The sequence below is a fragment of the Saccopteryx bilineata genome, chromosome 2, assembly GCF_036850765.1.
Source record: "Saccopteryx bilineata isolate mSacBil1 chromosome 2, mSacBil1_pri_phased_curated, whole genome shotgun sequence".
NCBI lineage: Eukaryota > Metazoa > Chordata > Mammalia > Chiroptera > Emballonuridae > Saccopteryx > Saccopteryx bilineata.
In genome coordinates this window covers 393,536,282-393,551,082 of record NC_089491.1, presented here as the reverse complement: position 1 = coordinate 393,551,082, position 14,801 = coordinate 393,536,282, and the positions used below count along the sequence as shown (strand labels likewise).

Below are 14,801 nucleotides of genomic sequence, written 5' to 3'. Positions count from 1 at the left end.
CAGTCCTCTCAGTGCTCTCAGTGCTCTCAGTCCTCTCAGCCCTCTCAGTCCTCTCAGTGCTCTCAGTCCTCTCAGTCCTCTCAGTCCTCTCAGCCCTCTCAGTGCTCTCAGTCCTCTCAGCCCTCTCAGTCCTCTCAGTCCTCTCAGTCCTCTCAGTCTTCTCAGCCCTCTCAGCCCTCTCAGCCCTCTCAGTGCTCTCAGTCCTCTCAGTCCTCTCAGCCCTCTCAGTCCTCTCAGTCCTCTCAGTCCTCTCAGTCCTCTCAGTCCTCTCAGCCCTCTCAGTCCTCTCAGTCCTCTCAGTCCTCTCAGCCCTCTCAGTCCTCTCAGTCCTCTCAGCCCTCTCAGTCCTCTCAGTCCTCTCAGTCCTCTCAGTCTTCTCAGCCCTCTCAGTCCTCTCAGCCCTCTCAGCCCTCTCAGTCCTCTCAGCCCTCTCAGCCCTCTCAGCGCTCTCAGCCCTCTCAGCCCTCTCAGCCCTCTCACCCCTCTCAGCCCTCTCAGCCCTCTCAGCCCTCTCAGCCCTCTCAGCCCTCTCAGCGCTCTCAGTCCTCTCAGTCCTCTCAGTCCTCTCAGTCCTCTCAGCGCTCTCAGCCCTCTCAGCCCTCTCAGCGCTCTCAGCCCTCTCAGCCCTCTCAGCCCTCTCAGCCCTCTCAGCGCTCTCAGTCCTCTCAGTCCTCTCAGTCCTCTCAGTCCTCTCAGTCTTCTCAGCCCTCTCAGCCCTCTCAGTCCTCTCAGCCCTCTCAGCCCTCTCAGTCCTCTCAGTCCTCTCAGCGCTCTCAGCCCTCTCAGCCCTCTCAGCGCTCTCAGCCCTCTCAGCCCTCTCAGCCCTCTCAGCCCTCTCAGCCCTCTCAGCGCTCTCAGTCCTCTCAGTCCTCTCAGTCCTCTCAGTCTTCTCAGCCCTCTCAGTCCTCTCAGCCCTCTCAGCGCTCTCAGTCCTCTCAGTCCTCTCAGTCCTCTCAGTCCTCTCAGTCTTCTCAGCCCTCTCAGCCCTCTCAGTCCTCTCAGTCCTCTCAGCCCTCTCAGCCCTCTCAGTGCTCTCAGTCCTCTCAGCCCTCTCAGTCCTCTCAGTCCTCTCAGTCCTCTCAGTCTTCTCAGCCCTCTCAGTCCTCTCAGTCCTCTCAGCCCTCTCAGCCCTCTCAGTCCTCTCAGCCCTCTCAGCCCTCTCAGCCCTCTCAGTGCTCTCAGTCCTCTCAGTCCTCTCAGCCCTCTCAGTCCTCTCAGTCCTCTCAGTCTTCTCAGCCCTCTCAGCCCTCTCAGCCCTCTCAGCGCTCTCAGTCCTCTCAGTCCTCTCAGCCCTCTCAGTCCTCTCAGTGCTCTCAGTCCTCTCAGTCCTCTCAGTGCTCTCAGTCCTCTCAGTCTTCTCAGCCCTCTCAGCCCTCTCAGCCCTCTCAGTGCTCTCAGTCCTCTCAGTCCTCTCAGTCCTCTCAGTCCTCTCAGCCCTCTCAGTCCTCTCAGTCCTCTCAGTCCTCTCAGCCCTCTCAGTCCTCTCAGTGCTCTCAGTCCTCTCAGTCCTCTCAGTCCTCTCAGTCCTCTCAGCCCTCTCAGTCCTCTCAGCGCTCTCAGCCCTCTCAGCCCTCTCAGCGCTCTCAGTCCTCTCAGTCCTCTCAGCCCTCTCAGTCCTCTCAGTGCTCTCAGTCCTCTCAGTCCTCTCAGTGCTCTCAGTCCTCTCAGTCTTCTCAGCCCTCTCAGCCCTCTCAGCCCTCTCAGTGCTCTCAGTCCTCTCAGTCCTCTCAGTCCTCTCAGTCCTCTCAGCCCTCTCAGTCCTCTCAGTCCTCTCAGTCCTCTCAGTCCTCTCAGTCCTCTCAGCCCTCTCAGTCCTCTCAGTGCTCTCAGTCCTCTCAGTCCTCTCAGTGCTCTCAGTCCTCTCAGTCCTCTCAGTCCTCTCAGCCCTCTCAGTCCTCTCAGTGCTCTCAGTCCTCTCAGTCCTCTCAGTCCTCTCAGCCCTCTCAGTCCTCTCAGTCCTCTCAGTCCTCTCAGTCTTCTCAGCCCTCTCAGCCCTCTCAGCCCTCTCAGTGCTCTCAGTCCTCTCAGTCCTCTCAGCCCTCTCAGTCCTCTCAGTGCTCTCAGTCCTCTCAGTCCTCTCAGTGCTCTCAGTCCTCTCAGTCCTCTCAGCCCTCTCAGTCCTCTCAGTCCTCTCAGCCCTCTCAGTCCTCTCAGTCCTCTCAGTCCTCTCAGTCTTCTCAGCCCTCTCAGCCCTCTCAGCCCTCTCAGTGCTCTCAGTCCTCTCAGTCCTCTCAGCCCTCTCAGTCCTCTCAGTCCTCTCAGCCCTCTCAGTCCTCTCAGTCCTCTCAGTCCTCTCAGTCTTCTCAGCCCTCTCAGCCCTCTCAGCCCTCTCAGCCCTCTCAGCCCTCTCAGCCCTCTCAGTCCTCTCAGTCCTCTCAGTCTTCTCAGCCCTCTCAGCCCTCTCAGCCCTCTCAGCGCTCTCAGTCCTCTCAGTCCTCTCAGCCCTCTCAGTCCTCTCAGTGCTCTCAGTCCTCTCAGTCCTCTCAGTGCTCTCAGTCCTCTCAGTCTTCTCAGCCCTCTCAGCCCTCTCAGCCCTCTCAGCCCTCTCAGCCCTCTCAGTCCTCTCAGTCCTCTCAGTCCTCTCAGTCTTCTCAGCCCTCTCAGCCCTCTCAGCCCTCTCAGTGCTCTCAGTCCTCTCAGTCCTCTCAGCCCTCTCAGTCCTCTCAGTCCTCTCAGCCCTCTCAGCCCTCTCAGTCCTCTCAGTCCTCTCAGTCCTCTCAGTCCTCTCAGCCCTCTCAGTCCTCTCAGTCCTCTCAGTCTTCTCAGCCCTCTCAGCCCTCTCAGCCCTCTCAGCGCTCTCAGTCCTCTCAGTCCTCTCAGCCCTCTCAGTCCTCTCAGTCCTCTCAGCCCTCTCAGCCCTCTCAGTCCTCTCAGTCCTCTCAGTCCTCTCAGTGCTCTCAGTCCTCTCAGTCTTCTCAGCCCTCTCAGTCCTCTCAGTCCTCTCAGCCCTCTCAGCCCTCTCAGTCCTCTCAGTCCTCTCAGTCCTCTCAGTCCTCTCAGTCTTCTCAGCCCTCTCAGCCCTCTCAGCCCTCTCAGTGCTCTCAGTCCTCTCAGTCCTCTCAGCCCTCTCAGTCCTCTCAGTCCTCTCAGCCCTCTCAGCCCTCTCAGCCCTCTCAGTGCTCTCAGTCCTCTCAGTCCTCTCAGCCCTCTCAGTCCTCTCAGTCCTCTCAGCCCTCTCAGCCCTCTCAGCCCTCTCAGCCCTCTCAGCCCTCTCAGTCCTCTCAGTCCTCTCAGCCCTCTCAGCCCTCTCAGTCCTCTCAGTCCTCTCAGTCCTCTCAGTCCTCTCAGCCCTCTCAGTCCTCTCAGTCCTCTCAGCCTTCTCAGCCCTCTCAGCCCTCTCAGCCCTCTCAGCCCTCTCAGCCCTCTCAGTCCTCTCAGTCCTCTCAGTCCTCTCAGTCCTCTCAGCCCTCTCAGCCCTCTCAGCCCTCTCAGTGCTCTCAGTCCTCTCAGTCCTCTCAGCCCTCTCAGTCCTCTCAGTCCTCTCAGCCCTCTCAGTCCTCTCAGTCCTCTCAGTCCTCTCAGTCCTCTCAGCCCTCTCAGTCCTCTCAGTCCTCTCAGTCTTCTCAGCCCTCTCAGCCCTCTCAGCCCTCTCAGCGCTCTCAGACCTCTCAGTCCTCTCAGCCCTCTCAGTCCTCTCAGTGCTCTCAGTCCTCTCAGTCCTCTCAGTGCTCTCAGTCCTCTCAGTCTTCTCAGCCCTCTCAGCCCTCTCAGCCCTCTCAGCCCTCTCAGCCCTCTCAGTCCTCTCAGTCCTCTCAGTCCTCTCAGTCTTCTCAGCCCTCTCAGCCCTCTCAGCCCTCTCAGTGCTCTCAGTCCTCTCAGTCCTCTCAGCCCTCTCAGTCCTCTCAGTCCTCTCAGCCCTCTCAGTCCTCTCAGTCCTCTCAGCCCTCTCAGTCCTCTCAGTCCTCTCAGTCTTCTCAGCCCTCTCAGCCCTCTCAGCCCTCTCAGCGCTCTCAGTCCTCTCAGTCCTCTCAGCCCTCTCAGCCCTCTCAGTGCTCTCAGTCCTCTCAGCCCTCTCAGTCCTCTCAGCCCTCTCAGTCCTCTCAGTCCTCTCAGCCCTCTCAGTCCTCTCAGCGCTCTCAGCCCTCTCAGTCCTCTCAGTGCTCTCAGTCCTCTCAGTCCTCTCAGTCCTCTCAGTCCTCTCAGTCCTCTCAGTCCTCTCAGCCCTCTCAGTCCTCTCAGCGCTCTCAGCCCTCTCAGCCCTCTCAGCGCTCTCAGTCCTCTCAGTCCTCTCAGTGCTCTCAGTCCTCTCAGTGCTCTCAGTCCTCTCAGTCCTCTCAGCCCTCTCAGTCCTCTCAGCGCTCTCAGCCCTCTCAGCCCTCTCAGCCCTCTCAGCCCTCTCAGTGCTCTCAGTCCTCTCAGTCCTCTCAGTCCTCTCAGCCCTCTCAGCCCTCTCAGTGCTCTCAGTCCTCTCAGTCCTCTCAGTCCTCTCAGTCCTCTCAGTCCTCTCAGCCCTCTCAGCCCTCTCAGTGCTCTCAGTCCTCTCAGTCCTCTCAGCCCTCTCAGTCCTCTCAGTCCTCTCAGTCCTCTCAGTGCTCTCAGTCCTCTCAGTCCTCTCAGTGCTCTCAGTCCTCTCAGTCTTCTCAGCCCTCTCAGCCCTCTCAGCCCTCTCAGTGCTCTCAGTCCTCTCAGTCCTCTCAGTCCTCTCAGTCCTCTCAGCCCTCTCAGTCCTCTCAGTCCTCTCAGTCTTCTCAGCCCTCTCAGTCCTCTCAGCCCTCTCAGCCCTCTCAGTGCTCTCAGTCCTCTCAGTCCTCTCAGTCCTCTCAGTCCTCTCAGTCTTCTCAGCCCTCTCAGCCCTCTCAGCCCTCTCAGTGCTCTCAGCCCTCTCAGCCCTCTCAGCCCTCTCAGTGCTCTCAGTCCTCTCAGTCCTCTCAGCCCTCTCAGTCCTCTCAGCCCTCTCAGCCCTCTCAGTCTTCTCAGCCCTCTCAGCCCTCTCAGCCCTCTCAGTGCTCTCAGCCCTCTCAGCCCTCTCAGCCCTCTCAGTGCTCTCAGTCCTCTCAGTCCTCTCAGCCCTCTCAGTCCTCTCAGTCCTCTCAGCCCTCTCAGTCCTCTCAGTCCTCTCAGTCCTCTCAGTGCTCTCAGTCCTCTCAGCCCTCTCAGTCCTCTCAGCCCTCTCAGCCCTCTCAGTCTTCTCAGCCCTCTCAGCCCTCTCAGCCCTCTCAGTGCTCTCAGCCCTCTCAGCCCTCTCAGCCCTCTCAGTGCTCTCAGTCCTCTCAGTCCTCTCAGCCCTCTCAGTCCTCTCAGTCCTCTCAGCCCTCTCAGTCCTCTCAGCCCTCTCAGCCCTCTCAGCCCTCTCAGTGCTCTCAGCCCTCTCAGCCCTCTCAGCCCTCTCAGTGCTCTCAGTGCTCTCAGTCCTCTCAGCCCTCTCAGTCCTCTCAGTCCTCTCAGCCCTCTCAGTCCTCTCAGTCCTCTCAGCGCTCTCAGCCCTCTCAGTCCTCTCAGTCCTCTCAGCCCTCTCAGTCCTCTCAGTCCTCTCAGCCCTCCGGCGCACGGGTGCTGAGCGCTGACGTGGGCGCTGAGCGCTGACGTGGGCACTGAGCGCTGACGTGGGCACTGAGGCCGGACCGCCGAGCGGGTCTCCCGTCCTTGCTCCAGACATCCTGCGCATCGACAGCCTCTGGCAGTTTGAGAACCTGAGGAAGCTGCAGCTGGACAACAACGTTATCGAGCGGATCGAGGGGCTGGACAGCCTCACACACCTGGTCTGGCTAGGTGAGGCCCCGCTGTGCCGTCCGCCCCGATGACAGGTGTGCCGTCCCCCCAATGACAGGTGTGCTCCGGCAAGAGCCACCAGGCCTGCCCCCTCAAAGAGGCAGAAACTGCCCTGGCTGGTTGGCTCAGCGGTAGAGCGTCAGCCTGGCGTGCGGGGGACCCAGGTTCGATTCCCGGCCAGGGCACATAGGAGAAGCGCCCATCTGCTTCTCCACCCCTCCCCCTCTCCTTCCTCTCTGTCTCTCTCTTCCCCTCCCGCAGCCAAGGCTCCACTGGAGCAAAGATGGCCCGGGCGCTGGGGATGGCTCCTTGGCCTCTGCCCCAGGCGCTAGAGTGGCTCTGGTCACAGCAGAGCGACGCCCCGGAGGGGCAGAGCATCGCCCCCTGGTGGGCAGAGCACCGCCCCTGGTGGGCGTGCCGGGTGGATCCGGTCGGGCGCATGCGGGAGTCTGTCTGACTGTCTCTCCCCGTTTCCAGCTTCAGAAAAATACAAAAAAATTAAAAAAGGCAGAAACCGGGGACCCCGCCATCGCCCAGAAGAGAGAGCTGGGGCCGCGGGAGGCGAGGGCTCGGGGGACAGTGCTCTGAGGGTTCACACGCCGGCCCAGCCGGGGCCCCCCACTGTCGGCTGCCCCCCAGGACGGAGGTGTGCTGGCTCTGGAGAGCTGACTGCACACTTCTCGTCCCCCTTTTGCATTCGGGGGTATCTTGTTGGCAGCTGGACACTGTCCGCGGGGGGAGTGTCATCCCACAGACGGCGGCAGACGTGACAACCAGAGCTCCCCTCACCGTCCCCCATGTTATTAAACATTTACCTGCAGTGCCCGTTCCAGGGGGAGTGGCCAGGCCCCCAGAGAACAGAGCCTGGGCTGCGTGGAGGCGGAGGAGGTGGGCAGCTTGTCACTGAGCAGATGCCCGTGTTTGTCCAGCTCTGCAGCGTGTTGACCGACTTCACACCAGTCGTTCCAGCCCTCCAACCCCAGTGTCTATGTGTGACCTTGGGCATGTGACCACCCGGCTCCTTTCAATCCCGGTCTTACATTGTCCATAAGACAGAGGCGGCGATGCCTGGGCTGCGAGGGTTAAGGGAGGGATGCACTTAAGGGCCTGGCGTAGAGAAAGGGACAAGGAAGGATCGTTCGTCTTGCTGTCACAAGGTGAGCTTCCTCTGATACACCAAGGAGGCTACATGAAGATGTGAACAGCAGGCTGACTTTCCAAATCACAGGTTTAACGTGATAGCTTGCAGCGACCACGAAAAATGCCCAGTTTGGGCCTCTGGGCCATCAGTGCACCAGGACAGGGTGGCAGTTCCAACCCCAACCCAAATCTGCGGTGGAGAAAATCCATTCTGTTCCCAGAGATGTGAAACCTGGGCCAGAGAGCATCCTGACATCTCAATTGGCCTTGGGCTTGGGCGTGGCCTTGGGCTTGGGCGTGGCCTTGGGTTTGGGGGACAGCTTGAGTCAGCGGTGATGTCCTGGAAGAAGCTGGCCTGCCATTGGTCCAGGCAGGAGCCCTGGGATGAGCACGGCTGTCATTAGCTGTGTGGCTTTGGGAAAAATCACTGAGCCTCTCTGTGCTTTAGCTTCCCAACTGAGCAAATGGGGAGAGAAATTCCAAACTGCCACTCAGATGTCTGCAGGAGCAGTCGATAGACTGGTCCACACTAAGCAGACGGGAGGTATCTATAGTGTTACTAAAATGCCCGGAGGAATGAGGGAAGGGGACGGCTACAGCTGCCTCCTTCCTCCACCCTGAAGGGCACAGCGGTTTCAGACCCGCCCCTGAGCATTCCCACCCAGGGCCATGGCATAGCACAGCCAGGAAGATGCATAGCAGACCTGGAGAAGGCCATGAAGGTGTGCGGCCACAGGAAGCACCCCCCACGCACGCACGGCTTCTAGAAAGCCCCAAGGTGTCAGATGGTGAGTCAGTGCCCAACCGATAGCTTGGCACCGGCTCAGATGCACAGGTCGCCCCGACAGGGTCTGTTTCAGGGTCATCCGGCCCCAAATCCACCACTCAACCCCCGGGCCCTCTGCCTTCCAGACCTGTCCTTCAACCACATTGAGACCATCGAGGGGCTGGACACGCTGGTCAACCTGGAGGACTTGAGCTTGTTCAACAACCGGATCTCCAAGATTGACTCTCTGGATGCCCTGGTCAAGCTGCAGGTGCTGTCACTGGGCAACAACCTTATCGGCAACATGATGAACGTGAGCTCCGGTGGGGCAGCTGGGGGCAGAGGGCGGGGTGGGGGAGTGGCTGGGCAATGGGGGCTGTGGCAAAGGGGAAGTACAGGCTCTGTCTTTCAGATCTTCCCCTTCTCCTAGGGGAGCCAGAAATCAAGTTAACTTCACAAAAGATTCCCCCCCCCTTGCGACACCTTAATTGTTCATTGATTGCTTTCTCATATGTGCCCTGACCATGGGGCTACAGCAGACTGAGTGACCCCTTGCTCGAGCCAGCAGACCTTGGGTCCAAGATGGTGAGCTTTGCTCAAACCAGATGAGCCCGTGCTCAAGCTGGTGAGCTCGGGGTCTCGAACCTGGGTCCTCAGCATCCCAGTCCGACGCTCTATCCACGGTGCCACTGCGCCACCGCCTGGTCGGGTACTTCACAAAAGATTTAATAACCTTTAAACAACATGCTCGACCCATGAGAGCCCATCCGTGGGTGCCATTTTGTTTCCTGCTTTGGTGGGGGGTATCTCTTTCTTTCCCTGAGTTCCACTCTCACTTAACAACCCTTTGCTGAGGCGAGGACCTGTTTGGTGTGGGTCATGTGGCCTGTGCTCAGTGGATGCAGAGACCCAGAAGGCACCGTGCCCCTGGGGGTTTCAAGCACACATCCACATAATCACGACACCCAGGGTAACAAGAAGCTGGTGTCCACACCCCAGGGTGCGGGCTGCGTATGTATGAGGGGGGCAGGGGTCACTGGACATTTGGGGGAAGGTAGGCTGGCCCCCCTGCCCGTCCCCACAACAGGCTCTCAGCCACGAGCCGAGACCCAGATCCCAGCGGCATTCATAAGGGTCCTGAGTCAGAGCTGCCAGGACTAGACTGCTCCGCAGACAGGCCAGGGCAGGGTTGCCTGTCCAGCCTGCCCCGCGGACCCTGGGAGCTGTCCAGCGTCCTCCCCAGACTCCTTCCGGCCAAGGCCACTCAGATGGCCTGGGTCCAGACGCTGAGGCCACTCAGATGGCCTGGGTCCAGACCCTGAGGCCACTCAGATGGCCTGGGTCCAGACGCTGAGGCCACTCAGATGGCCTGGGTCCAGACGCCAGCCGCGCGCGAAGACGTGAGCCTTCTACAACTCCGCTTCCCCGTCTCCAGCACGGAGATGACGGCCGTCACCCACCCGCCAGGAATCGAGTGAGGGTGACGAGCGCGGGCCCGTCACTCAGCGTCAGGCCGGAGCACGCTGCTCACTCAGGGGCCCTGGTGCAGCCGGCGAGGTGGCTTTGCCGTCAAACTCACTGAAGAGGACGGCCCTCTTGCCGCTGAGCGGAAGGAGGAGGTTTCCCAGGTGTCCCCCTGGGAATGCGCAGCCCCCCGCGGAGAGCCCGAGGTGGGCGGGACAGGTCAAGGGGTGCCAGCCGAGTGGAGACTTCTCTGCACGACAGGGTGTCCGGGACAAGTCCGTGTTCTGGGAGGGAAACCTGCCACCTTGGGGGTGGGTTGAGGGGCATCATGGGAGTGGGCAGGGCAAAGATGGCCGCCCCGGGGAGACGCTGGGCTTGTTGGGCAGGCGGGCATCGCCACGGCAAGGGGCAGGGACCTGGGTGCCTCGGGCAGGCGACCTCGGGAAGTTGCCGAGAGCCAGGAAGCGGGAAGCGCAGACGCGCTGGTGCCTCGGGGGCACTGCTGCTGCGGGCGACGGGCGCCCCGTCCTGCGGGCCCTCGGGAGCGTCCACAGGGCCTTCCAGACGCGAACACCTGCCGGACCAGAGCCGAAGGCGTTTACCCCCCAGTCCTGTCAGCAGCTGAGGGACGTCCCCAGGACTCCCTCCCTCTTGTCTTCGTTTCTGGGGGGGCCTCAGAGAGCTGAGACGGGGGGGGGCACTGGGAGCAGGAGTCCATCCCAGCGGCAGCGGATGCCACAGGTAGGCCGAGTGCCCCCCCAGACGACGGGCCACTGAGCACCGCGATGACTGGCACTTCGGGGAAGGGCAGGCTTGTCGCCAGGGCTGCGAGGACAGGGGCTCCCTCTGCCTCCAGGCCCTGCTGCCCTGGGCCTCTCCCTGGGCTGCTGCTCTTCATGGCCATGGTCAGCAGCCACGGCCACAGGCTTCCACATCTACAGGTAGCAGGACAGGGAGCACAAGAAACCTCTCCCCAACAGTGACTCTTAAGTCAGACCAGGGCCCACCCCCCCTCGACAGCACCAGAGCTGGGGGCTGGCCGGGCTGGGTGGCGGAGCTGAGCGGCCTGGAGTGGGTCAGACACTGTGTCGTTCTGTCCAGGGGCCAGACTGCAGAGGCTGTGTGGCTCAGTGAGCTTGCCCTGCACACCAGCAGGAGGGTGCAAACCCAATCAGCACCCTTCTCAGGGTTCAGGTCCCGATGCCTCAGCCTACTCTCTGCTCTGCGGGAGCAGGACACCCAAAGGCTGACCGGCAGGACGGCCACGCATGGAGAGTCCCTGGGACTGAGTGGAGAGCTGAGATTCACTCAGCGGCTGGCTGTCTGAGCTTGTAAAATGAGAATAACAGTAGTCTCCCGGAGGTGGTTGTGAGAGGGTCGAGTCAATCTGAGAGTGTTGACTGGCTAATAGTATGTGACACGATGCAGAGAAGATACATGCAAAGTGATGGCTATTCGCGACTTTTCAGGTTACAGGTCACCCCCCCCAAACAGCCCTAAATCTTGCTGTTTGAAAACCTTCCTGAACATTTAGCTGCTGCTCCTGCCTAGGTGGGTCCAATACCCCCAGGCCTACAGGTAAATGATCTCTGAGTGGTTATCCATTGGACAGTGAAGACTTCAATGAACCCAAGGCCCTGTCCCCCTTACAAGGGTCTGGGCCTGGGCACCCCTCTCCTCCCCTGGCCTTGGGCATTCTCCCCTCCCACCCTGGCCGGGACTGGGCAGGGAGAAGCCCCATCCCCCTTTCCCAGTGGGTGCTGGGTTCCAGGTGAGTGCAGGAGAGAAGCAGGGACAACTGGTCCCCAGAGAGAAAGAGGAAGGAAGACGTCACCTAGCAAGAAGCTGCCAGGGAGGCCTGAGGTATCTGGGCCTAGATCTCGTTGTTCTGGACGCCTGGCCGATTCCCAGAGCTGCCACACGCGGTCCCTGCATCCTCTTCACGTCATAAGGTGCCAGCCCTTTGGTGACCTGACCCAGAAAGGCCTGACTTTAAGAACCTGTACACTCTGAGCCCTTATCTACACTTTGTGTCGTGGACCAGCACGGCTGAGTAATTGTCCAGGTCCTGAGTGAGAACGGTGCGGAATGAAGAAATAAACTCAGAGAGAAAAAAGATGGGATCTGGAGGACACCCATAGCTTGCAAGAACGAGTCTCCACCCCAAAACCACTTTATTTAAAGGCAGAGTAAGGTCAGTAGCAAATCAAAGAAATCTCTGATACAAAGTCAAGCTACCAAGGCAACCTAAGAATTCTCCCAAGTGCAGAAAACCCCCCACCATACAGAACATTTTAACGTCACAAAACAAAGGATAAAAAGAAAACTGCCTCCAGTCTCCGAGGGACAGGGGGGACAGGACAAGTGGAAAGAATCCAGCATCACAGCTAACATGGAGGTGTGGAGAAAAACTTAGCCGTTGGCAACTTAAGCAAGCAAGTGAGGTGGGTGGGTGGGCAGACTGTCGGCTTACTGCCAGCCCCCCACAGCTCTGTCTCCCAAAAATCTAAACTGCAAAGACCCTGTCAGCTTGCGGTCCCCAACACTATGTATCTGACACCTAATTATACTTACACTCTCTTGTTATTATCGACTAGGGCAGTGGTCAGCAAACCGTGGCTCGTGAGCCACATGCGGCTCTTTGGCCTCTTGAGTGCGGGCGCAAAGGCCAGCTTAGGAGAACCCTAAATTAAGTTAATAACAATGTACCTACCTATATAGTTTAAGTTCAAAAAATTTGGCTCTCAAAAGGAATTTCAGTCGTACTGTTGATGTTTGGCTCTGTTGACTAATGAGTTTGCCGACCACTGGGCAATTTCAGTACCTGCTCATTCTGCATTAAAAGCAAGAGGTCCTCTCACTCCCGGCCCCGTCCCTGTTTCCCCGGCCAGAGCCCCCAGCTGCTGCTCCGTTGCAGGGGTCTTTCCTGGCATCGCGCTGAGACGTTCCAGACGCCCGCCGCGTCTCTCGGCGCCCGCGTTCGGCCATCCCTCTCCCTCCAAGTCATCAGTGCCCCATTGCTGGACCCCCTCCACTGCCTAGACGCAGCATGATGTATTTTTCCAGTGCCCCCTAGGTGGACATGGTTACGCACAGGCTGTGAGGGGTGTCCTTGAACAGGCCTGACTTTGCACCTGGATGAGTCTGTGTGCAAGATTAATTCTGGCCCTGGCCGGTTGGCTCAGTGGTAGAGCGTTGGCCTGGCGTGCAGAAGTCCCGGGTTCGATTCCCAGCCAGGGCACACAGGAGAAGCGCCCATCTGCTTCTCCACCCCCCCCCTCCTTCCTCTCTGTCTCTCTCTTCCCCTCCCGCAGCCAAGGCTCCATTGGAGCAAAGATGGCCCGGGCGCTGGGGATGGCTCCTTGGCCTCTGCCCCAGGCGCTAGAGTGGCTCTGGTCACAACAGAGCGACGCCCAGGATGGGCAGAGCATCGCCCCCTGGTGGGCAGAGCGTCGCCCCCTGGTGGGCGTACCGGGTGGATCCCCGTCGGGCGCATGTGGGAGTCTATCTGACTGCCTCCCCATTTGTAGCTTCGGAAAAATACAAAAAAAAAAAAAGATTAATTCCTAGAGGTGGACTTGTGGGGTCTGGTGGGCACATGCATTTTTTTATGCTGATGGGTCTTGCCCAATCGTTATCTGTAAAAATGAAACTATTTACAAACCCGCAGCGATGAGGAGGAGAAGGCCTGTTTCCAACTCACCTCCCACAACGTGCTTTGTTATCAAGCCATTCTCTCTTTAACAATCTAAAAGATGAAAAACGGAATTTCACTGGGAGAGCTCTTAAAAATCAAATCACATTCTATCTCCCCACCCCCCACACACACTTAAAACTCCAAGGGCTTCCATTGTCCTTAGAACAAAATCCACACTCTTGGCTGCAGCCTTGACCCGTATCTTACATGAATCAACCCTGACATTGTTTCCAATCTCGCCTCAAGTCCTGTCCCTTCCGCTTCTGGGAATGCAGTCTCCCCTGCCCTGTGTAACTGGCTTCCTCGGTCTCAGAGACCTGCAAAGGTCCTCCCTCTTATTTTCTCTATGATTTCTCCCATCTTTATTGTTTTATAGTACTTAACCAAAAAATGTAATTATTGTATTTACTTAAAAATATTCTTGGCCCTGGCCGGCTGGCTCAGTGGCAGAGCTTCGGCCCAGCATGTGGATGTCCCGGGTTTGATTCCTGCTCAGGGCGTACAGAAGAAGCCCATCTGCTTCTCCACCCCTCCCCCTACTCTCTGTCTCCCTCTTCCTTTCCTGCAGCCATGGCTGGTTTGGAGCCAGTTGGCCTCTGGGCGCTGGGGATGGCTCCATGGCCTCCGCCTCAGGTGCTAAAATAGCTTGGTTGCCAAGCAACAGAGCAACGCCTCAGATGGGCAGAGCATCGCCCCCTAGTGGGCTTGCCGGGTGGATTCTGGTCCCAGCACATGTGGGAGTCTGACTCTGCCTCCCCTCCTCTCACTGAATTAAAAAAAAAAAAGGCCCTGGCCGGTTGGCTCAGTGGTAGAGCGTCGGCCTGGTGTGCAGGAGTCCCGGGTGCGATTCCCGGCCAGGGCACACAGGAGAAGCGCCCATCTGCTTCTCCACCCCCCCTCCTCCTTCCTCTCTGTCTCTCTCTTCCCCTCCCGCAGCCAAGGCTTCATTGGAGCAAAGTTGGCCCAGGCGCTGAGGATGGCTCCATGGCCTCTGCCCCAGGCGCTAGACTGGCTCTGGTCACAACAGAGCGGTGCCCCGGAGGGGCAGAGCATCGCCCCCTGGTGGGCGTGCCGGGTGGATCCTGGTCAGGCTCATGCGGGAGTCTGTCTGACTGCCTCCCCGTTTCCAACTTCAGAAAAATACAAAAAAAAAATTCTCGCCTAACAGGTAGGGGTACAGTGGATACAGTGTTGACCAGGAACACTGAGGTCCTGGGTTCAAAACCCCAAGGTCAACAACTTCAGCGTGGGCTAGCCAGCTTGCGCAAGGGGTTGCTGGCTTGAGCGCAGGATCATCCACATGACCCCAAAGTCGCTGGCTTGAGCACAGGGTCACTGGCTCAGCTGGAGCCCCCGGGTCAAGGCTCATGAGAAACCATCAATGAACAACTAAGGTGCCGCAATTATGAGCTGATGCTTCTCATCTCCCTCCCTCCCTGCCTCTCCCTCTCTTAAAAAAAAAATAATCATCACTGGCCACAGACCACCATAACAAATATGATAATAATAATACAATTTGAAATACTCTGAATGTGACCCAGAGACACGATGAGCACATGGTTGGGATATTGGTGCCAACGGACGTGCTCGACGCTGGGGGGGGCTACGAATCGTCAATTTGTGAGAAACGCAGCCTCTGTGAAGCACAGCGCCTCCCGTGTCACCCTGGTGGTGACTCCCCACTCCTCCAATTTTAGTAAAGATAGAGCATAGGAAAAATAAATGGCAGTGAGTGGAATGTTATCCAGTTAATTCAAGGTTAACTGTACACTGAGTTCCGTCTACTTCGAGAGGCTTGGGCCTTCCCCACAGGGCTCGGCCGTTGTAAAAGACACGCCTGCTCTGAGCGACCACCAGTGAGGATGGCAAGGCCAGTCCCACCTACCGAGTCCGTGTCAGGCGCCCCCTACGTGCATCTCACAGCTGCTTACAACACACACAACAGCACGTAACATCCTCACCTCCACGTTATAGATGAGAAAACCGAGGCTCAGAGACATTAGGGAACTTGTCCCACGGCTAGAG

General features: G+C 58.6%; 1 protein-coding gene across 1 annotated transcript in view; it reads left to right on the top strand.

The window, feature by feature from the left end:
- The window catches only part of DRC3 (dynein regulatory complex subunit 3), a 56,655-nt gene that overhangs the window by 18,776 nt on the left and 23,078 nt on the right, over nucleotides 1–14,801 (top strand). The window contains exons 4-5 of the mRNA XM_066255542.1: nucleotides 5,593–5,709; nucleotides 7,762–7,928. Coding sequence (XP_066111639.1) covers nucleotides 5,593–5,709; nucleotides 7,762–7,928 — 284 coding nt within the window. The remainder of the gene's footprint in view (nucleotides 1–5,592; nucleotides 5,710–7,761; nucleotides 7,929–14,801) is intronic.